Raw genomic sequence first — 27415 nt, forward strand, 5'->3', positions numbered from 1 at the left:
GTGAAATAGCTTTAGAAAGAAAAAAAATGATGACGCACCCAGTAATCCTTTCCTTTTTTTTCAAAAGAAAAAGAAGCTATAAGTTGTGATTGGCAGTCATTGAGCTTGAATGAAATCTGATAAAAATACATCAAAGATAATCAAGCCAAAAAGAATCTGATAAGAATTCTTTTCTGTATCTAGTTAACATACATTATTTCTAGAACCATGAAAAGAAGAGGATGGATATGAATTAATTTTTTGTATTTCTTCTTTGGTCATGTTCCTTTAAAAAAAAGAACGTTGAGAAGATACGGCTAATTATTTTAAATAAAAGTTAAAATTCAGTAACAGAAAGCAATACATACTTTGTCAAAGCTATTACAATGTATTTTGGTCGCTGCTGGTCTTTTTTGGAGACTTTTTCAACGCAAAAAGTGCTTTTGGTGCGCGTTTCTAAAGAAAAACCGCCCAATGGCATTGTACAAGTATGGCGTACTATCAAAAAAAATTGGATGATTTCTCTCCGCACCAGATCTCCACAGGGGTGGGGTCTTCATTTTTCTTATCAGATTCCCTGTCACACCATCACGTGTATATAAATCTTAAAGATCTGATAATTCTTTTTATCTTTTGTCTCTTATTTATTTATTTATAATGGCTACTAAGAAATCTGATGCCTGTCCCTTTATGTTTGCTGGCCAAGAAGTAAGCATATCACAGCAACAAAGGTAAGGACTGTAGTTTTGCTTATTACTCTTGTCGTTAAACTCAATTCTCTAGTCAAAAAAATGGTAAGTTATTTATGACATTAGCTTTATAGTTCTCACTTTCAAGATAAGAAAAAGGATGCCCATTTACAAGCAACTCAGACGATGATATTAAGGACATGATGTCTCAAAATCTAGGCGAAAACTCTCTAGGAAGTGGTAAGTTACGTTTCGATAAAACCAAGGTATATTAACTGCTAAAATTAGAAGTAAAATTAAGCTCTCTTAACTATTTCTTGCCGGAAACTCAGATTAAAAGAAATCATGAGTATCTTTTGGACCCTCAACTTGCTTCCGCTATGAAGGAAGGTACCAAAATTGTTCATTCTGCTGCTGAGAATAGTGCTTTTACAAAGTAAAGCAAGGCTCGACATAAGAAAAGACTTAATAATTTTCTCATTAGGCGCTTTTTGAGTGGTAATATCAACAAAGATGAATACGGTAGATATATCAATTCTCTTTATTTTGTTTACAAGTAAGTACATTCTATAATTCTCTGACTTGACAAAACTTTAGAACAATGGAAGAACTATTGGCACAGCATAAAGACAATCCCTCAATAAAGATGGTTTATTTCCCCTGTGAGCTCAACCGTGAGCAAGCATTAATCAAAGGTAGAATGTAGATGCAAAATATAGTCTAATGCTTTTTTTTTTGGCCTTAGACCTTGAGTACTACTATGGTAAAGAACGTGTTGCTGACTTGATTGATTTCAAGCACACTACTCCTGCTGTCAAGAACTATATAGCTTCATTAAAACATGCTGCTGAAAGAGACCCTGCTCTATTGATTGCCCATAGTTATTCTCGTTATTTAGGTGATCTTAGTGGTATGTTTTAAAATATACCAATGCATGAACTTATCTTCTGTATTCCAGGCGGTCAAATTCTAGCCAAGCGCTTAAAAAAATATGTTCTCAAGATCGATGTTACTGATGCTGCATGGGACTCTTATGAAGGTCTCAAGTTCTATAATTTTGATCACATTGGTAGTCAGCTCGAGTTTAAAAATTTGTATCGTCAACGCTTAGACTGTGCTCATGTCACACAGTACTTGAAAGGTATATGAGCGACCATTTACTCATATGATATCTAACTTGCAAGTAGATTTAATTGTTACCGAGGCTATTCGTTCTTTTGAACTAAATATTTCCCTGTTTAATGAAATTCAAGAGCTCTCAGAAGCACATCAATTAAACCCTACTTTATCTGATACCGAATCTGTGGAAGAAAATCATGAATACAAGCTTCCTGGTATCAATACAGACTGGTTGGTTGGCTTTTTTACAGGTACACTTACCTTGGTCGTTGGTCTTTCATTGTATCATCGCTTTTCTTACAAGTAACTTTAATTATGAAATGCAGATACATCGGTATTTGAATACAGCTTACTTTACCAAATAAAAAAACTTTGCTCTTTCTTACGCAGCAAAAACTTTGTTTCTCTTTTACTTTTTTAATATATATCATGGGTGTTCAAGGACTTTGGTCACTTGTTGGTCCAGTTGCTCGACCAACACAACTAGAATCCCTTCGAAGAAAAAGAGTCGCAGTGGATGCCTCCATATGGATACATCAATTTATGCGAACCATGCGTGACAAGGAAGGACAGGCACTAAGGAATGGTCATTTACTCGGTTTTTTTCGAAGAATATGTAAATTACTTTTTTTTGATATAAAGCCTGTCTTTGTGTTTGATGGTGGTGCACCTTCCTTGAAAAGAAACACGATCGTAAGTAAGAACTTGTTATGCCATATTACTCACAAACAGTAGCGTGAAAGAAGAAAACGAAGGGAAGGTATTAAGACGAATTTAAAAGCAACAGCCCGAAAGATCCTAAGTGCTCAAGTCAAGTCTCGTGTTTTACTTGAACAAGAGAAAAAGTATGTACTGCTTATAAATTTTATGCTGACAATCCAAATTAGGCAACGCGGTGAAACGATGGAAACATCAAAACAAGATTTTGTTTATTATGATGAATTACAGCAGTCAGCAGTAGAAGCCCTCCAAAAAAAACGAAAACTTGATCAGTTTGAATTGCCCAATTTGGAGAAAAAAGAATTTGATTCACGATTACAGCAGCTTGATCCAAGATTTGCTACAGCTGATGAAATTAAAGATTTTGTTCAAGAATTTAAACCTTCTGACCTAGATATTGACTCGGAAGCTTTTCTAGCATTACCACCAGAAGTACAGTATGAAGTTATTCAAGACCTAATGTGGAAATCACGTTCTACATCTTGGGCTCGTTTAGACCAAATGGTTCGCAATTCAGAAACAGCACTTGATTTTTCTAAACAACAGATCAAACTGCTAAAGCATAGAAATGCTATGACGCAGCGCCTAATGCAAGCTAGTACAATGCAAAGTGGAGCCCCTGTTGAGCCTGTCAGAATTGCAGGTGAACGTGGAAGACAATACATGCTATATAAAAATGAAAATATACAAGAAGGACTTGGTTGGAAATTGCCAGGTCTAAGTGCAGCACAACCTGTTGAAATAGATACGCCATCAAAAAGAGCAGAACCTAAGCTAGAAGTTCCTTTGAGACACGAAGTATCAAACTCCATCCCAACCAAGACAAAAGAACCAGAAGATAAGGTGGCTGCTGCTTTGTCTTCTAACCCAAAACTCGCTGGGCTTTTTGATGATCTGCTTAGTGATGACGATAAAGAAGAGGAAGAATTTGAACAAGTGGACACTACAATGCATGATGATAACAGTATAGACAAAGACGAGCCATTATTCATGTCGAATGCAAATCAGAATAACAAGCTTGTTGATGATATGGACGTTTACGTGCTTGAGAATGATGATGAAGCATTAGATAAAGTTATCTCTCGTATATATGATCAAGACGAGGCTGTCATGGATGATCAGCAACAGCAGAAAGAAGATGTTGCTTTGTCTCTTAATTCTGAAGATTTGTATGAATTATGGCTCTCTCGTGTGCCTGATGCATTTATTTATCTTTTCTCGTTTAATGATGAATACAAAAAGATGATTCGAAGGGCTATTGAAGAATCAAATCTTGAAAAGATTAATGAAGATTTACAGGATGTTCGAAAGCAGTTTTCAAGAACAAGCGACAACGATGAATTAGCATTGGAAGCATTGCAATTTCAAGAATCGTTTTTGGAATGTGTACAAAAGTGGAAAGCTCGGCAATTGACTGCAACAGAAACATTTGACACTTATTCAAGTCATGAAGATGCAGGCAGTATTAAATTACTTTCTGATACTGAAGATCTACAAGACAACATTATTTTGGACGACGATGAAGAAGAAGAAGATATCCATTTTGTAGAAATAGAAAGTAACGATGCAAATCAAGATAAGCCTATAGACAGCACAAAGAATCGAGCACACATACAAATCGATATGGACAAATCTCTGTTAAGAGCAGATAAAAAACCAATTAGCAATGAAATAATGGCTAAAAACAATGACAATGTTCAACAAGAGATTATTCCTGTCTATGATAAAAAAGAAAGCGAACTGCCTAATCAATCCAAAGAACAAGTAGCTGCAGATAGCAAAGAAAAGCAAGCGATTGATAGTCATGAAGAAGAACAAATTATAAGTAATGATGACAGCACACTTGTCAAGCAGCAAACATTTGATAATAGAAACGAAGAAGTCATGATTAACAATCAAGAAGAAGCAGACCAAATTTATATGGACATGGTTACAGAACATCAAATTGCAAACACAAGTTATGAACCAGCCAAAGAACATCATGGCTACAATTCAGAAGACGAACTGGAAGAGAGTTTTGGGGGTGAACACGATGAATTTGCACGATTTGTATCCGATATCGCTTCTAAGAATCTAGACGATATCCGGAGCGAACTTTATCGTGATATGAAAGAATTAAACAAGCAAAAAAGAAAAGAAATGGGTAACTCGGATGATGTGACAGACCAAATGGTTCAAGATATTCAGGAACTTCTCAAGTTATTTGGTATTCCCTATATTGTATCTCCTATGGAAGCAGAAGCTCAATGCGCAGAACTGGAGCGATTATCATTAGTAGACGGTACCATCACGGATGACTCTGATGTGTTTTTATTTGGTGCTTTGCATGTTTATAAAAACATGTTCAACCAGCAGAAATATGTAGAATGCTATATTAGTCATGATATTGAGCGAAACATGCTGTTGACAAGACAAAAACTGATTCAATTGGCATTTCTGCTGGGAAGTGATTATACAGAAGGCATTCCTGGCGTGGGTCCTGTAGCTGCCATGGAAATTTTGTCCGAGTTTTCTCAAGAAGATGAAGAACTGGAGACTCCTCTTGAACGATTCAAAGACTGGTATTTGAATGGCGAAGATACAACCCCTTTTCAAAAGAAATTTGTACGCATTGTATCGCATAATATATTGCTAACAGTTTATACCTAGAGAAAACGACATAATACATTGGATATTCCAAGCAATTTCCCTGATCCATTGGTTAAAAATGCTTATTATCATCCTACAGTAGATCATTCCACACAAAAATTTGAATGGGGACAACCGCAATTGGATTCTTTGCGTATCTTTTTAATGGAAGCATTCGGCTGGCCCGAGAAAAAAGCAGATGAAGTTTTGTTGCCAGTTCTGCGTGAAATGAATAGCCGAAAAGTATGTATTGTCATATTTGTAAGCCTATACTAACTATCTGGACAGGCAACAGGAGAACAAAGTACAATTGGGTCCTTCTTTAATACCACAAGTACACTATCATCTGGCTCTAATGAGAAGAAGCATTCCAGTAAAAGAGTACAGAGCATAGTCGATAATTGGCGTAAACAAAAAAAGTCAAAGAAATAAAATTATGCAGAGTTTAAAAGGGGATAAAGAACGATGACAATCTGGTCGATTCTGATTGGACCATATACGGCCCTTAAAAGGTATCCAATCAATGCGTCACTGTTATTCTATGACCACTTCCGTAAGGCAATACATAATTAGCTATGTACAATAAGAATAGCGGTTGTATTCTTCTATCATTAACTCAAGAGAGTCTATGTTTTGCTATAAAACGCGAGTTTTCTTTGATGTCTATATACAAATTGGATCTTTAAACGCGACTTGGATTGATCCAATCGTCGGTGTTTCTATCGATTTGTTGTTGAGTATTCCTTTTGTTTTCTCTTTTCTTTCTCTTCTCCTTCTTTCTTTTTCTTCCTTTCTCTACCAATATGCAGCAGCAACCCTCACCTGCCTCGCAGCCTATGCAAAGGCCACTTGCACCAGGACAACGTCCTCCTATGGGTTTTAGACCTCAGCAGACACCACCTGCTGGTTATCGTCCTCCTGTCCAAGCCAGACCGGGATTCGTGCCTCCTAGCGGTCCATCTGTTCCTGGTCATCCGGGAATACCTGCTGGTGTTCGTCCAGGTATGCCTCAACAAAGACCTTTGATGAGACCTATGGCTCAATCACCTGTTCAGACACCTGCAACACGCCCTGTGATGAGTCCTGTTCAACAAACACAAGAATTACCTACTTCTCCTTCTACGCAGCATACAGAACACAAAAAGAAGAGAATGTATCCTGAGCAAATCACAAAGGCTTATTCTGGTGATGGCTATCAACAGCAACCCTCTTTTGCCAACACGCCTGTCCAACAGCCTTACACTGCTGCTGCTGCTACTACTGTTGCTCAACAGCCACAATTTATTTCTCCTATGGGGACGCCAGCTTCTCCTTATACTCAACCTAACCAATATCAGCAATCTCCATCTCAGCCTGCTTATGCTCAACCTGCTTATGCTCAACCTGCTTATGCTCAAACTGCTTATCAACAAGATCCAGTCAATCAAATGACATCTCAATTTGGAAATATGAATATGGGTGGTGCTCCTGCTGTAAGTGTGTATAAAAAGAGAATGGGAGAGAAAGGCTCATTGTGTTGATAGGTTACTCCCGCTGTACCTTTGTTGGGTGCTCGTCCTCAAGTAGCAGATATTGGATATACTGGACCTGCTATTCGCTTACCACCTAATGCAAGTATACATCATTCAAAAGACATGTCTACTAACACATTTACATATATAGATCTCAGTAACTGACTCTCCTTTCGTCAATTGTGACACTTCTTATCAAGCATCTACTATCAATGCTATTCCTGCTACAGAGTCTTTGTTAAAGAAGTCTAAATTACCTTTTGCTCTTGTGTTGGCACCTTATAGAAGCTTAAAAGAAGGCGATGTAAGTCTATAGAGCTTTTCTTTAATGTGTATATACTTATTGTGCTATTAGGAACCTGTACCTGTAGTGAAAGATAGCGTCATTGCTAGATGTAGACGTTGTAGAACATATATTAATCCCTTTGTCACTTTTGTGGAAGGAGGTCAACGTTGGAAGTGTAACATGTGTTTCTTATTGAACGATGTACCTGCTGCATTTGATTATGACAATCAAACTCAACAGCCTGCCGATCGTTGGAAACGACCTGAGCTGAACTATGGCTGCGTAGAGTTTGTTGCACCCACTGAATACATGGTCCGCCCTCCTCAAGCACCAGCCTTTGTGTTTGTGATTGATGTATCTTATTCTGCTATTCAGTCTGGTATGCTTGCTACAGCTGCTCGTACGATTCTTGATTCTCTTGAGAGATTGCCCAATGATGAAAACCGTACCCGTGTAGGTATCATCACTGTAGATTCGTCTCTCCATTTCTATAATTTGAACAACAAATTCTCTGATCCTCAAATGTTGGTTGTGTCTGATTTAGATGACATTTACTTGCCTTCTCCCTCAGACTTATTGGTCAATTTGACAGAAAGTATTCAAACCATTAGAACCTTGTTAGAGAAACTTCCTGATATGTTTAAGGATTCTGTCAATGTCAACAATGCTTTGGGTACTGGTCTTCAAGCTGCTTTCAAACTATTGTCTCCTGTTGGTGGTAAGATTATTTGCTTGCAGTCTACTTTGCCTAATACAGGTGTTGGTGCCTTGAAGGCTCGTGAAGATGTCAAGTTGCTTGGTACATCCAAGGAATCCACGCTCTTGAATGCTGCTTCTCCTTTTTACAAGTCATTTGCTGTTGATTGTTCTCGCTCTCAAGTTGCTTGTGATATGATTATCTTTGGCGGTCAATACTCTGATGTAGCCACTTTAAGCTGCGTTCCTCATTATACAGGTGGTCAAACATACTACTATCCTGGCTTCAATGCCAGTCGTACAGAGGACGCTATCAAGTTTGCTCACGAATTCTCTGAATTACTGGCTGAACAGATTGGTTTAGAAGCAGTAATTCGTATCCGTGCCTCTCGTGGTTTAAGAATGAGTGCTTTCCATGGTAACTTTTTTATTCGTTCTTCTGATCTTTTAGCTTTACCTAATGTTCCTCGGGATCAAAACTATGTGGTTGAAGTCACTATGGAAGATGACTTAAAAGTACCTACTGTTTGTTTCCAAACTGCCTTGTTACATACTTCGTGCACTGGTGAAAGACGTATTCGTGTCATTACAATGTGTTTGCCTGTCAGCAATTCTATTTCTGAATTATATGCTAGTGCAAATCAACAAGCCATTACTGCCTACCTTGCCGTCAAGGCTGTTGAACGTGGTTTGACTTCCAAGTTGGATGATGCCCGTGATGCTATTGTCAACAAGGTAGTTGATTTGATGGGTGTCTACAAGACTCATGTGTTGGGTTCTGCTCAAGGATCTACTCCTCAATTGACTGCACCTGAAAATCTCAAATTACTCCCCTTACTTGCCCTTGGTTTGATCAAACACGATGGTTTGCGTCAAAGTTCTCAAATCCCTACGGATATGCGATCCAATGCCATGAACTTACTCAACACAATGCCCTTACAGCTTTTGATTCCCTACCTCTATGCAAACCTTTACTCATTACATAATATGCCCGCTGATGCTGGAGAATTCTCAGAGAACGGCATCATATTCCCTCCTGCTTTGAACTTGACTGCTGAGAACTTGGAAGTTCATGGCTGTTACTTGTTGGAAAACGGACAAAACATCTACTTGTGGGTTGGTCGTAATGTGGTGCCTCAACTTTGTGTCGATTTGTTTGACGTGAAGTCTTATGAAGGTTTGAAGGGTGGCAAGATCACTTTGTCTGTTTTGGAGACACCACTTAATAGAAAGGTCAACAATTTGGTTGGTAAAGTGAGAGAAATGCGCCGTGGTAATTACTATCCTACACTCTATTTGGTCAAAGAAGATGGTGATCCATACCTCAGATTATGGTTCTTGTCCCATTTGATTGAAGATCGTACTGATAGCATTATGAGCTATCAACAATTCTTACAACATCTTAAAGACAGAGTAAGTTAATACGAGTTATTGTACTCTTTTACTGATATTCTTTACAGGTTAGTTCAGCATCTTTTTAAAATAATCTAGTTTTGAACACAAAAATAAAATAAAATGAAAAAGCCTTTTGTATATCTTTAATATATTTCAGTCGAAGTCAGAACAACATCTAATGTTTCATCTGTTTCTTCAAGAGGAATAGTACCTATAGGTACAATTTGTTCATTTAAGGCGAGTGCAACTTTAGAGAAAGAGCATTTAGTACATTTACATGTATCAAGTACATTTACATGTATCAAGTACATTTACATGTATCAAGTACATTACCTGTTTTTGGGGGAGATACGCCATGCTCTTTAGCCCATACTTTACACCTTTTGATATAGCGATCATAATAACTATATGATGTTAGTCTTTCTTTATGTCAAACTACATGATTACCCTTTCCCGTGTCCAATGCGGTTTCTATTTTGATCAAATGCTACACCAGGTACAAGAATCAAATCTAAACCAGAACTATCCAAGGCTACACAAATGTCAGTCAACTAAAATAAACCACTCGCAAATTACCATTCTCTCTTGGCTGATCAAGAGGTGGCTCAGGGATATTCCATTTGTTGATAGGAAGTGAATCAAAATCTTGTATACTATTGATTTTGACCATTTCCATTGTGTCTTTAGTGCACCGAGGAATAAAGCAATTTTTATCTAGTCTATTAAATAAAATGGTTCTGTTGTACTTTGCTTACCAGATTCAAGTATGTGATAAATCATGTTTTTGGTCATTATTTCGCAGGTGGGCATGCTTATGTAAATACTAATATTCTTAGTGTGCTTGAACTGATCGAGTTGTTGCAATCGTTCAAACACTAAGTCAGCTAAGAATAGTTTAGCACAGTCAGTAACTATATAGTATGTAGCATACATTGCTTTTGAAGGTCGAGAGTTGTGACCTTCTCTAAGCGGGCTGCCATATCTTTACGCAACTGTCTCTTTAGTGTCACGACTGTTTTATTCATGGAGAAAGAAAAGAGATGTGATTTAAGTGCCGATTTGGTGAAATTTTGAACTGCACATACTCGTTCGAGTGTTTAATGCACGAATGCGTTGACATATGATGTATTGAAGCATCTTGCTCTTATCTACTCCTTAAGAAAGATACATATATATATATATATATATATAGAATGTATAGGTTGCTTTCTACAGTATGGTCTCTTCAATTAAACTCTTTGTTGCTTGTCTTTTGCCTTTGGTTATGGCAAAAACCTCGTCTACCTCATTAACAATTAGCACCTTTACATATACCGGGGGAGCTAAATCCTATACACTGGAATGCAAGCCTGCTGGTGGTACTCATCCTTACCCTTATGACGCATGCTCTACCTTAAAGTCTGTTAAAGGTGACTTCAAATCATTGAAATCTTCAGAGGATATCTTGTGCTCATTTGATTATCAACCTTTTACTGTATCGGTTATTGGAAGATACAAGAATAAATCTGTTAATTTCAGAGAAGTCTATTCGAACCAATGCTTTGCCATAGCATCACTAGATGGTATTGTTCCTTAATAAACATATTTGATCTGCTGGTTTTGAAAATAAAAGCCACATGTATAAAAAGCATTGTCTGTCAAATAAATTGTGCCTTTTTTCTTTTTCTTTTTTTTTTTATTGTTGTTGTTATTATGGCACCATTGAAACAAATTGAATTCTATTCCGGGATTGGTGGTATGGTAAGATGACAATCCCATACTATTTTAAACTTACTGGATTAGCATTATGCCGCAAAACTTGCTGGCTGGGATGTAGAGATTTTGAAAGCCTTTGATATCAATACAGTAGCTAATGATGTATGTATGTCAATGATTTATTTCTATGAATGAGTATACTTATTGGTTAGATCTACAGACATAACTTCAATCCAAAAACGGTTGGTCAGGTAAGACATACCAGTCTATCCAGACCTTTTTTTAGTAACTTGTGTGTATAAAGCATTTGATTGAAACCCTCTCGACAAAATATTATGACGATATGGCAGCTGATGTATGGACAATGTCACCCCCCTGCCAACCCTATACACGCATTGGCCTTCAACAAGGTAGTGAAGATGCCCGTGCAAAGAGTTTCTTGCATTTGCTGAAAGTATTGGGAGAAATGCAAAATAAGCCCAAGTATATCTTGGTAGAAAACGTCAAAGGGTTCGAGGTAAATAATGAATGTACTCTTCGTTTATTCATGCATTCATAAAGGTTTCTGATTCAAGAGACATGTTGGTGAACAAATTGAAGCATTGTGATTATAGTTTTCAAGAATTCCTTTTGACACCTCTACAGTTAGGAATCCCAAATTCTAGAATGAGATACTATTTACTTGCTAAGTTAAAGCCCTTAGCATTTGCTAGACCAGTGACAAGCACCATTATCACCCATATTCCACTCTCAGAGGACATGACTGATGATTTTGTAGACACGAGAGTGAAACCAGGAGAAGCAGTGGATGAAGAAAAACTAGTGAATGAAACTGTGAAGCCTGTTGAGCCATTGTCGAAATATCTGGAGCACAGTGTGCACTATGAACCATATTTGGTGCCAGATAAAGTATTGGCAAAGAATAGCCATGTATTCGATATTGTAAAGCCAGATGGACATCGTAGTTGTTGTTTTACCAAAGGATATTTCCATTATGCACAAGGAACAGGCTCTATTATTCAAATGAATAAAGAGGCTAATGTAGGTCAATTTGTTTATGTTATTTGTACTTATCATGATTGCTCTAGACTGCTGAAGTATTCAATAAGGCAATGACATTTAAGGGTGTAGATCAAGAAAAACAATTGGAACTGTTGCGTACCTTAAAACTAAGATATTTTAGTCCAAGGGAAGTTTCTAATCTGATGGGCTTTCCCCCTGAATTTGAGTTTCCAGACACAAGCTCAATCAAGCAAAGATACAGAACACTAGGCAATAGTATCAGTGTCAAGTTAGTGTCTGAATTAATGCGCTATCTTTTAAAGGAACCCTAGAATAAAATATTTCTTTTTCTCAGTTATTTTTCAGCTCATGTCCTCTTATATTACCAACACAAAGCCTAGCTTGTTAAAGATCATCTTGAATAAGATAGGCATTATTGATTTACCAATAAAGGTCAACTGCTGGTTTTGCAATAACGACTCGTACCTTTTGCCAGGAACTAAAAACACGATTGATTATTGGTATTGCCATTTGTGTGAAAACACCAATGCTAGAGATGAGGTAAAGTATGGGCATTATTGTTTTTTTTTCTAACTTTATGAAAGCAAGGAGAGATTCTAGATCCAAGTCCTATAGTGACTTCTCGCTCTTTGGATGAACATTACAGTATGTACTCTACACTACTGACAACATTACTAACCTTGTCTCAACAGCCATTCCGACTGGCAAACAGCTTAATATGGATAATCAACGAACGTTATGCGAGGAATGCCTAGCCAAACAACAGCTTGTATACCAGCTTTTGAGTGAGTATATTCCTGATGAAGATGTAAGTTGAATTCTTAAAAATGTTTCCTGTCTAATTTGTGTGTAGGACCCAAGTTATGAGTCAAGATGTGAAAGTGCAGACAGATATAAGGCAGAATTGCATCAAAGGCATAAAGTATGTAATGAATGTCAAGCCAAAATCAACCAATTGGTCCAAGAACAATTTATTACTCTTCGTAAAAAAGGAGCGAATACCAATGTTTTAGAAAGCCAAATCCTTGCCTCGAAAGGCCAACAAATAGAATCCTTAACACGCCTGAAAAGATGCTCTCTGAGATTAAAGATGGTATGCTTTGTCATTGTACATATCACAACGATTGCTTTTCTTTTGATGGGTAAGTTATAAGCGATATAGAGGAACCATTCACAAAGAGTTTAGCTATACAATACCCTCCTTATCGTTCATATATTTCTTTTGAATCAAGCAAGCTAAAAAATGTTTTGTCCTATGATACATGGGGAGAATGCTTTGAGCAATTGATGATGGCTGGCTTCTCGTTGTTTGTCAAAGATACTTGGAGACTTATTTTGACATTTAGTCACTGCATGCTCGTAAATGATTTAGCGACGTGTGATTGGGATGTACATAGTTATTTGGGTAGACTTAGCCTTTTAAACATGGCATCATTTTATATATATAATTGGCATCCTATTCTTTCTTCTCGATTTATTTACGAAGAGCATATTAAATATTGGACACTCTACAAGGTAAGAAAAAAAAAGGGGCTACTTTACGATTGACATTGGGTTTAGGCTATGCAAAACGTATTGTCTCTGATTCGATTTTCATCAACAGTATATCTCTTGTTTGCCAATGAAGAGGACATGTCCTTTATCAAACCTGCTTTATTTGTCTATCTTGCTGCAAGTATTCATATATCTCGTCTTGTTCAAGAAACTAATTTTACATTAGATTTTAATCACAAGTCTGTTTATTGTAAGACAGGTCAACAGGACTCAATTTGCGTTTATGTTGACTAAAAGTTACGTATCAGAACAAGAGGATGAAAACGTTGCGAAAATATTACCAGAAGAGGAACAAATGTCGATTTTAGAACAAGACGATCCTGTCGAATTGATAACAAGCAGCATAAATAGAATTTACATGTAAAGTTATTTATATTAAGAGAAAAAGTAAATAAACAAGTAATCAGATCATAATTACTAGCCAACGTGAAATCCGACTTGTATATCTTATATCAGCAAACGACAGTTAATGATTGGTTCAAGTCACATGATCTCTAATAATTTGGAGTATGTATTTTTTAAAAAAATAAAATAACCATGAAATGGTTCCATAGTCTAGCTGGTTATGGCATCGCCTTTACACGGCGAAGGTCTTCGGTTCGAACCCGGATGGAATCATCTTTTTTATTTTGTCTTTCGTCGATTTGATTCATTTTCGACTTCAAAGCAAAGAAAAAATATGGACCTTTTCCTTTTTTTTTAATAAGAATGTTTGTAAAGTTTTAAATAAGTAAAAATTCTTGTCGTTTATAAAATATGTTTCTAAACAATGTTTATGCAAATAAAATAAAATAAAATGCTTTGATTCTAATGACTTTCGCTATCTTCGTCATCAACATGTACAACCTCCTCTCTAGCTTGAGCTGTCTCATAATCATTTGGATCCAAGCGCTTGCTCAAAATGTACGTTATGGCTCCAATACAAGCCAAGACAAAAAATGTTGTATTGACCCGTGCGATGTATGGCAAGAAATCAGCAGACAAAGATCTATTTGATTAGGTTTAGTGGTATGTTTATCATAAGATCAACAATACTTACGCTGACCAAATTGTACCGCAAATGGCAGGACCAAGGGCACGCATAGCACTAGCACAACCTAGAAAAAAAGTGGAGTTAGTTTTCTATCAACAATCAATTCGTTATTTACATTGAGAAAAGCCATTGACTGCACCCAATGCATCCGCTCTAGGAGCAGCATTGTTAACCAGAATGGTGCATCCAGTAAAACAAATAGTATGACCAATGGTCTTAATAGCCAAAGAAATCAGCAAGCCAACCCAAACCCATAATTTAGTGTCTGTTTGACCATTGGAATCAGGCAAGTAGTACAATAATCGAATCACGCCTTGAGAAAGGTATAAAAAGACTAGGAGAAACAAGACTATCTGCAATAGACGTAAAAGACCAAATTTTCGAGTTAATGTAGGCAAGATGAGAATCTGACCAATCAAGGTAACTACACCAGCAAAACTAAGGGCAATACCAATTTCATTAGGCGAAAAGCCCAAACCGCCACTATCTCTACTACTTGCAGTATATAATGGGAAGAGTTCTAGATAAATATGATTAGATAAATATGAAATAAAGAAAAAACGTACCGTCCATAAACACAGCTTGTAGTGCAAAGAAGCCATATACAATGCAAATGGCAACGACGGCTGGTGTCAATGATTCTTTAAGTGTAGGAGGTGTATGCTTATCATTGACTGTAGGTGTGGGTGAATGTTGTGTATTGCTGTTGCTATCGTTAAAAGTCGAATAGTTATGTTGTGTATCATCTGATTCATTATTAATCAATAATGTCTCTTCTTCATCCGTTTGTTTTCCATCGTTTCCAGAATGAACATGTAAGGTTTCTTCCAAAAAGAAGACACCGAATACGAATCCAAGAATACAGATAGAAGCAGAAATAAAACAGGGTAAAAAGTAAGGGTATTCAGTCAAGAAATCAGTAATAGGACCTAGATTTCCAAAGACATTGGGATAATTGGAGACTGGGTGTGACAAGAAACCACCAAGCATTGGGCCAATGATAGAGCCTAAGCCATATACCAATGGTAACAAGGAAAAGGCCTGTGCTCTTTGATGAGGTAAATGATCAATGGTTAATTCAGACACCATGCTTTTCAACACACCAATATTACCATTCTATGAAAACAATTAGAGAAAAGAAATATATCAAATATTATGAAAAACTTACAAGTAGACCACATAAGCTACGAGACAAAAGGGCCCAAATGAATGACTTTGATAAACCGAACAGCAAAATACTGGTAATTGTACCAATAAGACCCTGAAGGATGACGGGTCTTCTACCAATTCGATCTGAAAGCATACCCCAATGAATACCGGTTAATAGTTGAGTAAGAGCAAAGCATGATGTAATGAGGCCTACATAATAGCCTACACTACTCTCTTCTGCTATATGAAAATCTCTAACCATCTAATGACAAAAAATTAAACCCATTTGCGGCAATATTTACTGCTCATTTTACCTGAACTATAAAGGGAAAAATTACAGTAAAACAAATGGGTTCCTAACAAGACATGAGAAGCTCATTCTACGATTGACAAGTTGGGTCACTTACTGCAAAACGACAGACACAGATAATGGCTAGTTGCTTATACGGTAATGGCTTTGTTATTTTCTGCACCATTTTTAATAGAAATTTATATGCACAGAAAAAAAGAAAGAAAAAAATGTAAAACAAGCCTTGCTTTTTATGAGTTGAAATTGGTCACTGTGATTCGAAGAGAAAGCTTAGCTGTGGAATAAATTTATCCCGTTTTGCCTTTTAAGAAATTGAATGTACGTCTTTATTGAGCTTGATGGCGTTAGTGATTGCATCTGATAGCCGAGATGAAGCTCTATAGCAACTTATGTTTAATGCGAATTGGCATTCTATTCCTCGTTGTTGTCTCATCATAAACAATACGAATTGTCTCGATCTCTGCTCTGCATCTGTATTTGCGCTACTGCATATTGAAGCATGCTTTAAAATCTTTGTTTTAAAGCAGATTACATTATGATTTTTCAGATTTGGCATTGCACGCAGAGAGTATGACTTTTGCTTAGAGAAGGCGAGTCATGTGATTATCATCAGAGACAGCCAAATTATTTGTTTCTTTGCGTGATAAACATTATAAACCTTGTTTATTGTTATACATGGTCAATTGAAAATGATTTACTTCTTCTATATTAAAAACGAATATTTACACAAAAATAGTCCTTTTTGGGAGTAGAAAGAATGTTCGCCAATTAAGCGCATTCAATGGAAGAAAATGATGTAGTGACGACTTGCCTCTAAAAAAAGAAACTTATAATTCTGTAAGACAAATGTTGAAGACATCAAATCAAATCAGTGCAACATTGAACCTAGATAAGAAAGTTTCAATGCAAGACCAAACGAAGTATATTTTCAACATTGTCATATGATCAACATTGCTAGCCCAAAGAAAAATGAAGAAAAAGGAGCGCAGAGTGCTTATGTTGACATAGTGATTGGAACTGATGAGTTGTACACATAACCTGATGAAACAGCCAGCAACACTAAAAAAGTATTTGATTTTCAAACGAGCAATTCTTTGGCAGAACAATGGAAAACAAAATAAAAAAGATGATTCCATCCGGGTTCGAACCGAAGACCTTCGCCGTGTAAAGGCGATGCCATAACCAGCTAGACTATGGAACCATTTCATGGTAATTTTATTTTTAAAAAAATTACATATTAAAAAATTGTTTTAAATCACGTGACTGCCCGGGTTTATTGTAGCTTATCTCCGTAGCTTTGCCGCACATTTGTCATTTCAATAACTTTAAAATATCATCATTAATGCGTGCGTGGATTAACAACGAATCAGTTTCGCTACTTTCTCTTACAACCTCAAGTTACCTCTCTTCTTTCCTCTTTATCTAATAGGATTACCGTAGTAATCCCACAGTTTATTAGATCCTTAGTGTCTCACGAGATTACTTGCAGCTCTTTCTTCATTATTGAATTTACACTATCCACATTCAGCTCTTTATTTCCTGATTTTAAGTAATTATGATAAGGGATAATGCTTATTGCTCATCTAGGACGCCGTGTGTATATATGACTTAGATCAAGAAAGCACTTCAACATCACAAACAAACAAAGTCCACATGTATTTCGTTCTATTGATAAGCTTATTATTATTGTCACTTTGGTAAATGTAATTTGTTTCATTTTGAATGACAGAAAGAAAAGTAACACCGAGATTGGTAGTTCTGCTACAGAGATCAAGCTGCTTAATATCAGCAACTGTAAGATATTTTCTGATAGATAAGTCTCTACATAAATCTGAAGAACATAATGAGGGAAACGATAGAAGATGGAGACGAGAAAGCTGTTTTGTGGTAACAAGACCTAAATTTGTTATATTGAGAACACTTTTTCAATGGAATAATGTCATAACTCTTGCTATAGTCGACGATTTTAACCAAGTAAGAATAGAGAAAAACCCGCAAGTAAGCAACAAGTAACATTGTCTACAAAAGACATTGTGTCAAGAACAAACTTCGAGCTGTCAAATCCTGAGACTGTCTTTTTGAGACGGTTTTTTCGCATTTTTTCTTTTTCTTAAAAAAAAAAGCATTCAAATTTTTTTCCCCCTCTATTTTCTTTCAATATGGCTTCCTTACAATCGCTAAAAGCACCAACCTTGATGAGTAAAAAGACTCAAAAAACAGTACAAACGGACGAAGACGACGTTATTATTGACGCCAACGCTTTGCCCGCTCGCTCTACTGAAGACGATGTTGCTATGGAAGAAGATTCTGCTTTGGTTGATAAGCCTAATTTTGCTCCTGCTAGCGCAGCCGAATTAAAGGTAAAATAAAAGATAAACAAGGAAGTGGAAAGACAGAGTGTTGACCAGGAGCTTCAATAGAAAGTTGTAAAGGGTACTCGTAAAGTGCCTATTCCTCCTCACCGTATGTCTCCCTTGAAGAGACACTGGTTAGAAATTTATTCTCCTCTTGTCGAACACATGAAGCTTCAAATTAGAATGAATGTCAAAACCAAAACTGTTGAACTCAAGGTATGACAGTAGAAGCGAAAAATGATCGTAAAATTAATGTATCTATAGACTTCCCCTCAAACCGAGGATGAGGGTGCATTACAAAAGGGTGCTGATTTCCTCAGAGCATTTGCTTTAGGTTTCGAAGTAGAGGATGCTATGGCTTTATTAAGATTGGACGACATTTTCTTGGACACTTTTGAAATTAAAGATGTGAAGACTTTGCATGGTGATCACTTGGCCCGTGCTATTGGTCGTATTGCTGGTCGTGATGGTAAAACAAAGTTCACAATTGAAAATGCAAGCAAAACAAGAATTGTTTTGGCAGATACGTAAGTACATTCGATAAAGAGGGTGACAGTAGTAACTAAGTTCGTTTTAGCAAAATTCATATTCTCGGTTCATTCCAAAACATCAAGATTGCTCGTGATGCAGTTGTCAGTCTTATTTTGGGTAGTCCCCCTGGTAAGGTTTATGCTACTCTTCGTACTATCTCTGCTCGAATGAAGGAACGCTTTTAGATTACATTGTGCATTTATTTCCATCTTTAACATACTCTACAAATCCCTCAATTTTCCCTTTCTTTTTTTTTTTTTTTACATACATGCAAGACAAAAAAAAAAAAAGATGCTCCGCCTTTATGTTTATTATTCCTCAATTCTTTTTCTTTTTATCATAATATATTTATCTGTACTGTTTACTTGGCATTTCCTTTTTTGATGATGATTTACTAAAACTCTGGTGAGCTTTCTTGTCTATAGAAAGTACATAATAAACTAATTTCTTTTATTCAAATGCATGGTATATATATACAAAGAAATTATTTTCTCTTTTTGCCAGGACTCTTTTTATTTCCTTGACGATTGATTCTTTCGATATCAGACTTTTTGATGGTCAATGTAGCACCCTTCATACGACCAATACCATTTGTAATACCGGGATCACGATCTCTCTTCTTTGTTTTTGTCTTGACATAAAGGTGTTTAAGTGATTTGTCATATATACCCAGATCTTTAGCCTCTTGTAATTTCGTCATGTTCTTTTGCTTTATAGACTCATCAAGACGCAGTTTGTGTAATAATGGCATTTTCTCTCCAGGTGAAGCCTTAACGCCCAATGTTTCTAATTTCTTCATGGTGTTCTTTCTTCGCTCTTTGGATGTCATTTCTTCTCGTTCTATACAAAAACAAGGTAAGTGTTCATCGAAATTTGCCCTCCATCTTGTTTACCAAGTTCTTCTAAAAGGTTGGAAGTAGCCAACAGTTGTTTTAATTCTAAATCATGACGTTGATTCTCACTATAAAGAACTTAGTTTGACGTACAGTCTAAATGTATGTGATCCTACGCTTCTTCTTCTTGTTCCTTCTCTGTAGGTTTCATCTTTTGTTCAACAATGGTTTCGACAGTAGTGATACGAGAACTCTATTGACAAGAACATCAGAAACCAATGTTGATTTAGATTTTCATACCAAAAATTGTTTTTTCAAAGCCTTGTCTTCAAGAACAGGCTTCTTTTCTAACACAGAACCATCAAAGACGACAACACTTGGGCCATTGTTTGTATGGGCTGCCTGTTTCTTTTCAGTCAAAGCTTTCTTTCTTTGTTGTTTTAGCTCCTCTCTATCGATAGGTTAGTCTAAAAAAAAAAGGACATATCGACTTTACTTTGAAGGAGTATTTTTGCGCTTTAAGCTTTTTGCAATATGCGGGTTGCTGACTGTATTTGCTTTTACACTGCTGATCAAGCTAGCTAACGAAGACATATAGAGAGAGTGAAAGTGAAAAAAAAAAATCAATTCGAAAAAATACTTGTATAAGCCACTTTATTAGGTAAGCATAGTGCGCGGTAAAAAAAAATAAAGCGCATGAATCTTGTACTCATACCTCCTTTATTCCTCCCTAACAAAGCGCCAATCACTTTTTTTTCCAATTGAGATTTGACATGTCTTTATCATTGTTTATTTCAATTTAATTGTCTAAATGTGCCTTAATCTATTTCAGGAAATCGCTTGGTAATGATGAAGTTTGTTTGTTTCTTTTTGGGAAATGATAATCAGTGTTGTCAATGATTAAATTCAAACAACCTCCAATCAAACAGCTCCTTTTCACGGCTAATAGACCCCCGAACTCAATTCGATCACAATCTCGGCACTCGCCCCGCCATAGTATAAATAATCGTATTTCTCCAGTTTTTTCAGTTTCAAAGATTGTTATATTAAATAATGTTACTCGACACTTTAAAAAACACAGCATTTTATATTGCAGATTATTGGAAAGATAACGATTCATTGTTGATCCGTGATGTTCCTCTTACTAAGAAACAATGTGTTTCATTGTCTGTAGCAGCCACAACAACGTATGTGTTATGGAAACTTTATAAGCGCAGCATCAGAAGCACAGTGGATCCCTCTCTTTTACCACCTATGGTCAAGGGAGCTCTTCCTCTCTACGGTCACCTAAACAAACTCAAAAAGGATCCAGCCAAATTTTTAGACGAAGCAAGAGATACTTATGGTCCTTGTTTTAGAATTACCGTTCCCGGCCAAGGCACTGTGGTCGTGGCTACTGGCACAGTCATTGAAGAAATCATGAAGGCGAATAAAAACTTTAGCTTCTTTAAGGGCATTGAACTTGTGTTCCCATCTGCCAAAGTTGTAGAGTTATCGTATCAACATAAATGGGAAGTAGAAACCATTAGTCCTCGGGCAAAAAATCCTAGTAAGTAAAAACGATTCATGTCTTTTTTTAAAAAAAAGCAAAAACTCACGCATAGCCTATAGCCATCTATCCTATCAAGCAAAACTTTAAGGAGCATCAAATTGATGTGTTTACTGAACGTATCATGAAATCCTTTGAAGCTGGACTCAAGAAGCACTTTGACTTGAAGAAAGGAGAGAGAGAAGAAGTAGATGTCTGGCCTCTGATGGGTCTCCTGGTGGCCAACATTTCTTGTGCTTGTTTCGCTGGGAGTCAAGCAACAGGCAACGAAGCCTTGATCCGTGGTATGGCTACTTTTACACAAAAGATTGGTAAAGCAAGCATGTTTTGGACAGTACTTCCTCAATGGCTTGGCCAATTTATCATTCGTCATTTCTTCTCGGTTGAAAAAGAAATGGATTACATCATGGGTGAATTGGTGCCTCATTTGACCAAGGTTAGAAACGGCGAATTAGGCGATGATTATGAGGAGACATATGCTACCATGGTACTCAACTTGCCTAAAGAAGACGGTTCTCTCCGTAGTGTACCCGACGCTGCTTATCATTTCAATGCCATTGCATTAGCTAGTATTCATACCACGTCTCATTTCACTACTTTTGCTCTACATGAACTTGCTCCTCGTCCTCAACTCGTGGAAGATTTGAGAGCTGAGCTCGCTACGCTTGGAGATAACAGAACACCTGAAACCGTAGCCAAGCTTTCCTTGATGGACTCTTTCTTTAGAGAAGTATTGAGACATAATGACAACTACTTAGGCTTGCACCATTTGACTCTCAAAGACAGCACTTTATCCACAGGTCATGTTGTGCCTAAAGATAGCGTGGTGGTTCTGTCTGTCGATCAGATGCATCGTGATTTACGCTTCTTGCCTATAGATCAAGAAACAGGCGAACCTGTTGCTGGCGAAACACCTTTAAGCGAGTTCGATGCTTATCGCTATCACAACAAGAAGGTCAAATCTACAAATGTAGGTTTAGAATTCCTCCCTTTTGGTATGGGTGCTCATGCTTGTCCTGGTCGTTTCTTTGCTGCTAATGAAATCAAATACATGGTTGCTGAAATTCTGATGCGTTACAACGTGACGACCAAAACAGGTCTTCGTGCCAAAGACAATGTCTTTTTAGGCATGATTCGATTCCCTCCTAAAGAACCTTTAATTTTTGAAGCAATTTAATTTATTATAATACACTATTTAAACTGTAAAACTAGCTCTTTGGTTATCCAATTGAGGTTTTGTTGATTGATAGATACGGTTGAGTAAGCGATACAAGTCTTCTCTGTCCTGGCTTGTGTTTTTGTTTGAAAACTCAGCATCTTGATCCACAAGTCGATGTCCTTCAAGTTTTTCTACCTTGTTCAACAGACCAGACATAAACAAGTGATGTTTTTTGATAGCAGACATACTAAATCGCTGTCTTTGGTAGGCAGGACGGTCAAGCGACTTGGCCAGCAAGTCAGTCGTATGCAATAGGTCATGGACCAGTCTTTCTTCACGCGATATCCATTCCTAAAAAAAAAAAAGTGAAGCTGTCAGTCATTGCTTTGTATACATGCTTTCTTCACTTACCTGGTCTGTGTATCTAGTCTTTTCTAAACGATTCACTAAACCGCAGAGTGAAGCAAACTCCATTTCTTTCTGTGTCTGAACATTCAGACTCACGCGTTGATTGTCCAGTGATCTTGAAGCAGATTTCTGGACTTGATGCACCAGATCTTGCAGTACTTGATGTCGCGTCTTGAGCGGCAAAGAAGCACGTTGGTCTTCCATACGACCTCTTGATAGTCTCTCAATGTTCTTGCCAAGTGTTGCAGCCGCTAATGCTTCTACCTGAGACTCAGATAGACACACCCGTTGATTGTTCAGTCGAGGCGCTGCATGCGATAATCGGTCCATGGCATTCAACAGTTGATCCAGGTCATTTGGCTTGCCTGAAAGACAGGGATGAATGGTATCGTACGCTGGCGGTATTTCTTTCGGGATCTTGTCATAAGCAGGAGGCCCCCATTGTTGGACAGCAAGTTTAGTAACAATGTTCATCAAATGGTCCATTTCGTCCCAAAGCATGATCATTTCTTGACTAGCTTCTTGGGCTAGAATAGACATGACACCTTGAGCTCTGTCTTTTTGAAATGTGCTTACTTTATCATGGAGTTCTTGTTGAAGAGAAGCAACATCATCCGTGGTGGATTCAAGCAACTTGTCTTGTTGTTGTTGTGTGGCATTGAGTTCGAGTAAGCGATAGACATCATTTAATAATGCAGCTAACGAACAACATAAAGTATAATCTTGATGAGTATGATGAGAAGAGTCCAAGATACGATGTATATCAGACATGATGGCAGGTGTGGGTGAAGATTGGCTACGAATCATAAGTGTAGAAGAAGAGGATGAAAACTCATGCAAGGTATTAGTATGGTGTGTGATGGAACTGAGTAAATTGGTACATGAAGGATCAGACAAGCGTCGTGCATGATGAGGACTACGAGGCAAGTCTCTTACAATCTGTAATAAGAGTGCGTCCAAAACAACAAGGCAAATATGTTTGACTGATTGTAATGACTCAACTACTTTGGGTGATAAGCAACACATGTTGGTGTATTCCATCGGTTCTTTAGCAAGATCATTTAATACTGAATTATCGTCAGTCAGGTGGTCATCTTGTACTAAAGGCTCTTCCTAAACCATGTAAGTCAATCTTTTATATTATCCACAATGATTTACATGATGTTCAATAGTTGGCTTGTTTTTCTTTTTCTCTAATGTAGCCATGATATACATATATATATACATATATATATATATATATAAAGAAAAAAGACAAATAATAATAAAAACTAGTCTTTATGTGTATATATATATATATATATATATGTAACCAAAAAAAAGGAGCATTCTACTTTTTTTTTCTGCTTTTTTATTCCTCCTTAAATCACCAAAAAATCGTACGTGAATTGAACATGAAGAGTTTATTTGTGTTACTTCAAGCCACTGTGTGTGCTTTTATGCTAAAAGATAAGAATGGCAAGTTATTATTATTATTATTGTTATTATTATTGTTATTATTATTGTCATGAAGAAATAACACATTGACAGTGTCTTTGTTAAAAGAAAAAATCGTCATTGATCATGGTTTAGGTAAATATAATTATAAAACCTGTTTATATGTATATATATAAAGAGATCAACACATGCGTTGTGTAACAAGAACTGTATAAACACCTTCAAGCACAAGAGTCTGACTGTTATAAAAGAGTAACGATTGATTTATTTGAAGGATGCCAGTCTTTGAGTGTCAACAGTACTCGTCACATTGAATGTAAAGTCATTTTTTTATCACATTGACATTGACCTGATAAAACAACAGATGCTATTCAACTGACTATGTGTGAATTATCCATGGCTCAAGTCAAAATACCTGGAGAATGTCAGTCGTTAAATAGAGGAACAGCCAAACAATGTGTCAAGTAAAGTCAATGTATAGCTTTTTATTTTATTTATTTCTGTTAGAAAACTATCTCATTCCCCACAAACATGGACATCTTATAGTGGTAAGCAATCAAACAATCAATGACGCTTATTTTCCCTTTTAGGCTATTTTCGTGATGTAGGCAAGTAAGAAACAATATATATATATATATATATATTGGATAAATAAATGGTATTCTATAGTAATGATATGTTTTGCTATTCGATACCCTCTTGAAAAAGGTAGTTTATCTTCAACCATAAGGTTATTGATTCCATATAGACACACTCGAGAAATTACATGCAAACATCACACTAAACCAAGCCAAGAACTTTGATATGTTGTCTAAACAACAAGAACGCTTGATTCAATGGCAACAAGAAGAATTCAAGACATTAGGACAACTGAAAGACACTCAACAAGACCTTTTAGACCAATTGGACCATGCACACCAAATACACCTTAAATCAGCAAACCAGATCCAATCTATCTTTGATGCGCTTGTCGTGTTACAACATCAAACGGAGGCAGTCATGGAGAGGTACAACCAATTAACAGAACATCATGTGCAACAAATGACGCATCGGTTAGATGAATTGACATTAAAGCAGGAGACAGAACTTTATCGTCTTCTGTCTTCTGTCGTCAGTACACTTCAAACAGTAGATCATCAATTGACAGAGATGCTCTTGTCACAACAGCATATCATGCAACAGTTCAACACGGCAGAACAACTACAAACACATTACCTTCAACGCTGGCAACAGTCAATGGAAGCAGTCAATCTAAGCTTATCTGACATACTGATCACTTCCTTGAATCACGTAAGAAACTTGAATGAAAATCTGGGAGTAATTCAAGACCAAGTGTCAGTCTTGTCTATTCCTTTTTATTGGCTCAAGCGTCTTTCAAGTACAGCATGGCAGGATATACAATGTATTTCTCTAACAATCACTTTACATGGAGTGCTCTTTTCTCATCTGTATCGAAGAATACGTGGTCATGGATTGAAAAGAATAGCCTTTGCTTTGCTATTGACTTTAGGTAATCTTGTCTCATTCAGTGTGATACTTATTCCATACCAGGACACATTTACGCGCTTCATGCATGGATATTCGCTTATCCTACTATGGATACTAACTATGTTAAATCATTCATTCTTTTATTTGAGGTGATATACATTAGTGGCTATCTAAAATTGCTGATTTCTTGTTTTAGTGGATCCTAACCAAACTACACTATCCAAAGTCTTTGACTAGAAACAAAGCACCAGAAGAACATATTCAGGCTAAATATCATTTCCAGAGCTATTATGCACCAGCCTATCTACAGAGAGAACAAGAAGAAAGAGACCAAGAGGCTCCAGTGTATGAACCCACAATGAAGAAATATCATTTTCACTGTTATTATTAAACCCATCTTTCTTTTTCAATCTCAGTGCTGCCATAATAATAATAATAATAATAATAAAAAGAGCTTAGTATGAATACTCTTTTTTTATTCTTGTCATTAAAATGTCCAACATTACAAGTACAAACACGACAACCAATGTCACTCCTATTGATTCTAATGAATCTACACCTGCACCCACTACAACGACAAAGCCAACTAAAACAGACAAGAAAAAGAAACCTAAAAAGAAATCTAAAAAACGTACACGCAAACCCACGTTAAAAACCAAAGTCGTAGTGAGACGATTACCTCCTAATTTACCTCAAGACATCTTTATGAATTCAGTCAAACCTTGGGTTCATGAAGACAATGTAGACTATTCCCTTTATGTTGCTGGTAAATTGAGTAAAAGGTAACGTTGCATGTGACTCCCATCCTTATTCTTTCTGAACTTTTTGCTTGTGTAGCAAAGCAAAAGAAAATATATTCTCGCGTGCTTATTTTCACTTCAAGACTATGGATGATGTAGTTGCTTTTCATCAAGGATTTGATGGTCATGTATTTATCGATAGTCGTGGTAAGCATAACCCAAAAAAGAAAAGACCAAGTGGATTCATCTATTGTGTAGGCAATGAATACAGAGCTGTTGTCGAGTTTGCTCCTTACCAAAAAGTACCGAGAGAACACAAAACAGTGGATACACGTCAAGGTACTATTGATCAAGATCAAGATTACCTTGATTTTATCGAGTCTTTGAACGCAGAAAAAAACGCTGCTACACAAGAACAACAAGAGCCTGCTGATGGTCTTTCTCAAATTGAACGTTTAGAGAACAGAATTGCCATGGTGACAGGTAATTGATATGAAAGTAAACAATCAGGGACTGATATGATGTGTATCTAGCAAAAACATTAGCTGCTGAACAAGCCAATAAACCAAAAACAACACCTTTACTTGAACATTTACGTGCTCAAAAAGCAGCTCAAGCAGCAGCCAAAGCTAAAGCAGCAGCTAAAAAGAATGCAAGAAGAAAAGCAGAAAAACAAGCGAAAAAAGCAAATGAATCTCAACAACAGCAACAACAACAACAACCACAGCAGCAGCAACCAGCTACTACAGAAAAGAAGAAACGAGTACGTAATAGAAAGAAAGAAGGTGATAAACAAGATGATGCAAAAACTCGTCCACCTAGAGAGCCCAAATCCAACAACAAGCCTCATGAAACCAATAAACCAAAGAAATCCAATAACAATAAAAAGCAGACAGATAAACCTCAAGTTGTCAAGATTCTTGGACGTCAACCACCCGCTACTTCTTCAAGCAAGTAAACGAAAGAAAAAAAAAGGACATGGTGTTATATGTGTGTGTGGAAACAACTATTAACCACATTGGAATAAACATCAAAGAAGAAAGTAAGCGAGAAAGAAAGAAAGAAGGAAAAGCATAGGCAAGATTTAAATGAAGCATAAAAATAATAAACAATTTTTTTTCTTTATTTT

The 27415-nt window shown here is 36.7% G+C and overlaps 14 protein-coding genes and 2 non-coding genes across 16 annotated transcripts; 11 read left to right on the forward strand and 5 right to left on the reverse strand.

Moving 5' to 3' along the window:
- The first annotated feature begins 625 nt into the window (after window positions 1–625).
- On the forward strand, window positions 626–2174 carry B0P05DRAFT_546213 (heme oxygenase-domain-containing protein). The gene is made up of 9 exons (XM_051578733.1): window positions 626–710; window positions 763–773; window positions 822–908; window positions 957–1104; window positions 1153–1224; window positions 1266–1363; window positions 1414–1578; window positions 1627–1809; window positions 1856–2174. The coding sequence occupies exons 1-9, from the start codon at window positions 637–639 to the stop codon at window positions 2092–2094; spliced, it is 1077 nt and encodes a 358-aa protein (XP_051433921.1). The 5' UTR covers window positions 626–636; the 3' UTR covers window positions 2095–2174.
- Window positions 2175–2177: 3 nt separating this feature from the next.
- Window positions 2178–5878, forward strand: B0P05DRAFT_512031 (uncharacterized protein). The gene is made up of 5 exons (XM_051575628.1): window positions 2178–2480; window positions 2523–2632; window positions 2675–5111; window positions 5157–5387; window positions 5424–5878. Exons 1-5 carry the CDS (start codon window positions 2217–2219, stop codon window positions 5565–5567), a joined length of 3186 nt encoding a protein of 1061 aa, XP_051433922.1. The 5' UTR covers window positions 2178–2216; the 3' UTR covers window positions 5568–5878.
- Window positions 5879–5884: 6 nt separating this feature from the next.
- On the forward strand, window positions 5885–9189 carry B0P05DRAFT_142240 (uncharacterized protein). The gene is made up of 5 exons (XM_051573059.1): window positions 5885–6607; window positions 6659–6745; window positions 6798–6950; window positions 7002–9041; window positions 9089–9189. Exons 1-5 carry the CDS (start codon window positions 5939–5941, stop codon window positions 9107–9109), a joined length of 2970 nt encoding a protein of 989 aa, XP_051433923.1. The 5' UTR covers window positions 5885–5938; the 3' UTR covers window positions 9110–9189.
- On the reverse strand, window positions 9179–10061 carry B0P05DRAFT_546221 (5-formyltetrahydrofolate cyclo-ligase). Its single transcript, XM_051578734.1, has 5 exons — window positions 9955–10061; window positions 9779–9907; window positions 9600–9737; window positions 9471–9555; window positions 9179–9427 (listed from the first exon to the last, which is right to left on the reverse strand). The coding sequence occupies exons 1-5, from the start codon at window positions 10046–10048 to the stop codon at window positions 9325–9327; spliced, it is 549 nt and encodes a 182-aa protein (XP_051433924.1). The 5' UTR covers window positions 10049–10061; the 3' UTR covers window positions 9179–9324.
- Window positions 10062–10242: 181 nt separating this feature from the next.
- B0P05DRAFT_546225 (subtilisin inhibitor) lies at window positions 10243–10619 on the forward strand. Its single transcript, XM_051578735.1, has one exon. It carries the CDS (start codon window positions 10288–10290, stop codon window positions 10597–10599), a length of 312 nt encoding a protein of 103 aa, XP_051433925.1. The 5' UTR covers window positions 10243–10287; the 3' UTR covers window positions 10600–10619.
- Window positions 10620–10700: 81 nt separating this feature from the next.
- B0P05DRAFT_546227 (S-adenosyl-L-methionine-dependent methyltransferase) lies at window positions 10701–12073 on the forward strand. The gene is made up of 6 exons (XM_051578736.1): window positions 10701–10763; window positions 10806–10880; window positions 10931–10969; window positions 11023–11235; window positions 11280–11759; window positions 11807–12073. The coding sequence occupies exons 1-6, from the start codon at window positions 10716–10718 to the stop codon at window positions 12050–12052; spliced, it is 1101 nt and encodes a 366-aa protein (XP_051433926.1). The 5' UTR covers window positions 10701–10715; the 3' UTR covers window positions 12053–12073.
- On the forward strand, window positions 12074–13721 carry B0P05DRAFT_546237 (uncharacterized protein). The gene is made up of 4 exons (XM_051578737.1): window positions 12074–12549; window positions 12595–12883; window positions 12928–13531; window positions 13583–13721. Exons 1-3 carry the CDS (start codon window positions 12460–12462, stop codon window positions 13287–13289), a joined length of 741 nt encoding a protein of 246 aa, XP_051433927.1. The 5' UTR covers window positions 12074–12459; the 3' UTR covers window positions 13290–13531; window positions 13583–13721.
- A 118-nt stretch (window positions 13722–13839) lies between these two features.
- Window positions 13840–13913, forward strand: B0P05DRAFT_t55. The gene has a single exon. It is a non-coding gene; the product is annotated as a tRNA-Val (tRNA).
- A 60-nt stretch (window positions 13914–13973) lies between these two features.
- Window positions 13974–16035, reverse strand: B0P05DRAFT_546247 (major facilitator superfamily domain-containing protein). The gene is made up of 6 exons (XM_051578738.1): window positions 15885–16035; window positions 15497–15833; window positions 14895–15444; window positions 14444–14848; window positions 14335–14392; window positions 13974–14283 (listed from the first exon to the last, which is right to left on the reverse strand). The coding sequence occupies exons 2-6, from the start codon at window positions 15737–15739 to the stop codon at window positions 14103–14105; spliced, it is 1437 nt and encodes a 478-aa protein (XP_051433928.1). The 5' UTR covers window positions 15740–15833; window positions 15885–16035; the 3' UTR covers window positions 13974–14102.
- An 879-nt stretch (window positions 16036–16914) lies between these two features.
- Window positions 16915–16988, reverse strand: B0P05DRAFT_t56. Its single transcript has one exon. It is a non-coding gene; the product is annotated as a tRNA-Val (tRNA).
- A 958-nt stretch (window positions 16989–17946) lies between these two features.
- On the forward strand, window positions 17947–18857 carry B0P05DRAFT_579891 (uncharacterized protein; the record flags this gene model as incomplete). Its single annotated transcript, XM_051581972.1, has 4 exons — window positions 17947–18147; window positions 18208–18357; window positions 18406–18668; window positions 18719–18857. The coding sequence occupies 4 exons, from the start codon at window positions 17947–17949 to the stop codon at window positions 18855–18857; spliced, it is 753 nt and encodes a 250-aa protein (XP_051433929.1).
- A 299-nt stretch (window positions 18858–19156) lies between these two features.
- Window positions 19157–20099, reverse strand: B0P05DRAFT_472316 (uncharacterized protein; the record flags this gene model as incomplete). Its single annotated transcript, XM_051574670.1, has 5 exons — window positions 19157–19512; window positions 19566–19633; window positions 19682–19758; window positions 19806–19935; window positions 20002–20099. The coding sequence occupies 5 exons, from the start codon at window positions 20097–20099 to the stop codon at window positions 19157–19159; spliced, it is 729 nt and encodes a 242-aa protein (XP_051433930.1).
- Window positions 20100–20533: 434 nt separating this feature from the next.
- B0P05DRAFT_512049 (cytochrome P450) lies at window positions 20534–22244 on the forward strand. The gene is made up of 2 exons (XM_051575629.1): window positions 20534–21054; window positions 21117–22244. Exons 1-2 carry the CDS (start codon window positions 20559–20561, stop codon window positions 22229–22231), a joined length of 1611 nt encoding a protein of 536 aa, XP_051433931.1. The 5' UTR covers window positions 20534–20558; the 3' UTR covers window positions 22232–22244.
- B0P05DRAFT_546265 (uncharacterized protein) lies at window positions 22245–23918 on the reverse strand. The gene is made up of 2 exons (XM_051578739.1): window positions 22625–23918; window positions 22245–22564 (listed from the first exon to the last, which is right to left on the reverse strand). Exons 1-2 carry the CDS (start codon window positions 23660–23662, stop codon window positions 22250–22252), a joined length of 1353 nt encoding a protein of 450 aa, XP_051433932.1. The 5' UTR covers window positions 23663–23918; the 3' UTR covers window positions 22245–22249.
- Window positions 23919–23954: 36 nt separating this feature from the next.
- Window positions 23955–26001, forward strand: B0P05DRAFT_512051 (uncharacterized protein). The gene is made up of 9 exons (XM_051575630.1): window positions 23955–24079; window positions 24152–24193; window positions 24264–24374; window positions 24423–24522; window positions 24566–24606; window positions 24728–24766; window positions 24807–25568; window positions 25610–25695; window positions 25743–26001. Exons 1-9 carry the CDS (start codon window positions 24016–24018, stop codon window positions 25935–25937), a joined length of 1440 nt encoding a protein of 479 aa, XP_051433933.1. The 5' UTR covers window positions 23955–24015; the 3' UTR covers window positions 25938–26001.
- Window positions 25974–27396, forward strand: B0P05DRAFT_546276 (Smg-4/UPF3 family-domain-containing protein). The gene is made up of 4 exons (XM_051578740.1): window positions 25974–26328; window positions 26384–26493; window positions 26545–26769; window positions 26820–27396. Exons 1-4 carry the CDS (start codon window positions 26039–26041, stop codon window positions 27242–27244), a joined length of 1050 nt encoding a protein of 349 aa, XP_051433934.1. The 5' UTR covers window positions 25974–26038; the 3' UTR covers window positions 27245–27396.
- The last annotated feature ends 19 nt before the right edge of the window (window positions 27397–27415 follow it).

Source organism: Gilbertella persicaria, assembly GCF_025201335.1.
Source record: "Gilbertella persicaria strain CBS 190.32 chromosome Unknown B0P05scaffold_25, whole genome shotgun sequence".
NCBI classification, from domain to species: domain Eukaryota; kingdom Fungi; phylum Mucoromycota; class Mucoromycetes; order Mucorales; family Choanephoraceae; genus Gilbertella; species Gilbertella persicaria.

Coding starts and splice junctions, on each gene's coding strand:
- B0P05DRAFT_512031 (XM_051575628.1), top strand. CDS start 2,217: ATGGGTGTTCAAGGACTTTGGTCACTTGTTGGTCCAGTTGCTCGACCA. Junction 5,112..5,156: donor CCCCTTTTCAAAAGAAATTT/GTACGCATTGTA, acceptor GTTTATACCTAG/AGAAAACGACATAATACATT. Junction 5,388..5,423: donor ATAGCCGAAAAGTATGTATT/GTCATATTTGTA, acceptor CTATCTGGACAG/GCAACAGGAGAACAAAGTAC.
- B0P05DRAFT_512049 (XM_051575629.1), top strand. CDS start 20,559: ATGTTACTCGACACTTTAAAAAACACAGCATTTTATATTGCAGATTAT. Junction 21,055..21,116: donor TCCTCGGGCAAAAAATCCTA/GTAAGTAAAAAC, acceptor CATAGCCTATAG/CCATCTATCCTATCAAGCAA.
- B0P05DRAFT_546213 (XM_051578733.1), top strand. CDS start 637: ATGGCTACTAAGAAATCTGATGCCTGTCCCTTTATGTTTGCTGGCCAA. Junction 1,225..1,265: donor TCTCTTTATTTTGTTTACAA/GTAAGTACATTC, acceptor ACAAAACTTTAG/AACAATGGAAGAACTATTGG. Junction 1,810..1,855: donor TGTCACACAGTACTTGAAAG/GTATATGAGCGA, acceptor ACTTGCAAGTAG/ATTTAATTGTTACCGAGGCT.
- B0P05DRAFT_546227 (XM_051578736.1), top strand. CDS start 10,716: ATGGCACCATTGAAACAAATTGAATTCTATTCCGGGATTGGTGGTATG. Junction 10,970..11,022: donor ATCCAAAAACGGTTGGTCAG/GTAAGACATACC, acceptor GTGTGTATAAAG/CATTTGATTGAAACCCTCTC. Junction 11,236..11,279: donor AAAACGTCAAAGGGTTCGAG/GTAAATAATGAA, acceptor GCATTCATAAAG/GTTTCTGATTCAAGAGACAT.
- B0P05DRAFT_546247 (XM_051578738.1), bottom strand. CDS start 15,739: ATGGTTAGAGATTTTCATATAGCAGAAGAGAGTAGTGTAGGCTATTAT. Junction 15,445..15,496: donor GTAGCTTATGTGGTCTACTT/GTAAGTTTTTCA, acceptor TTGTTTTCATAG/AATGGTAATATTGGTGTGTT. Junction 14,284..14,334: donor TGCGGTACAATTTGGTCAGC/GTAAGTATTGTT, acceptor CTAATCAAATAG/ATCTTTGTCTGCTGATTTCT.
- B0P05DRAFT_142240 (XM_051573059.1), top strand. CDS start 5,939: ATGCAGCAGCAACCCTCACCTGCCTCGCAGCCTATGCAAAGGCCACTT. Junction 6,608..6,658: donor ATATGGGTGGTGCTCCTGCT/GTAAGTGTGTAT, acceptor TTGTGTTGATAG/GTTACTCCCGCTGTACCTTT. Junction 9,042..9,088: donor TACAACATCTTAAAGACAGA/GTAAGTTAATAC, acceptor TATTCTTTACAG/GTTAGTTCAGCATCTTTTTA.
- B0P05DRAFT_512051 (XM_051575630.1), top strand. CDS start 24,016: ATGAAGAGTTTATTTGTGTTACTTCAAGCCACTGTGTGTGCTTTTATG. Junction 24,523..24,565: donor ACAGCCAAACAATGTGTCAA/GTAAAGTCAATG, acceptor TATTTCTGTTAG/AAAACTATCTCATTCCCCAC. Junction 25,569..25,609: donor TGCTTTGCTATTGACTTTAG/GTAATCTTGTCT, acceptor ATTCCATACCAG/GACACATTTACGCGCTTCAT.
- B0P05DRAFT_546276 (XM_051578740.1), top strand. CDS start 26,039: ATGTCCAACATTACAAGTACAAACACGACAACCAATGTCACTCCTATT. Junction 26,329..26,383: donor GCTGGTAAATTGAGTAAAAG/GTAACGTTGCAT, acceptor TTGCTTGTGTAG/CAAAGCAAAAGAAAATATAT. Junction 26,494..26,544: donor TGTATTTATCGATAGTCGTG/GTAAGCATAACC, acceptor TCTATTGTGTAG/GCAATGAATACAGAGCTGTT.
- B0P05DRAFT_546237 (XM_051578737.1), top strand. CDS start 12,460: ATGGATAATCAACGAACGTTATGCGAGGAATGCCTAGCCAAACAACAG. Junction 12,550..12,594: donor AGTATATTCCTGATGAAGAT/GTAAGTTGAATT, acceptor ATTTGTGTGTAG/GACCCAAGTTATGAGTCAAG. Junction 12,884..12,927: donor GATTGCTTTTCTTTTGATGG/GTAAGTTATAAG, acceptor CAAAGAGTTTAG/CTATACAATACCCTCCTTAT.
- B0P05DRAFT_546225 (XM_051578735.1), top strand. CDS start 10,288: ATGGCAAAAACCTCGTCTACCTCATTAACAATTAGCACCTTTACATAT.
- B0P05DRAFT_546265 (XM_051578739.1), bottom strand. CDS start 23,662: ATGGAATACACCAACATGTGTTGCTTATCACCCAAAGTAGTTGAGTCA. Junction 22,565..22,624: donor AGACTAGATACACAGACCAG/GTAAGTGAAGAA, acceptor TTTTTTTTTTAG/GAATGGATATCGCGTGAAGA.
- B0P05DRAFT_546221 (XM_051578734.1), bottom strand. CDS start 10,048: ATGAATAAAACAGTCGTGACACTAAAGAGACAGTTGCGTAAAGATATG. Junction 9,908..9,954: donor TCTCGACCTTCAAAAGCAAT/GTATGCTACATA, acceptor AACTATTCTTAG/CTGACTTAGTGTTTGAACGA. Junction 9,428..9,470: donor CGCATTGGACACGGGAAAGG/GTAATCATGTAG, acceptor AACATCATATAG/TTATTATGATCGCTATATCA.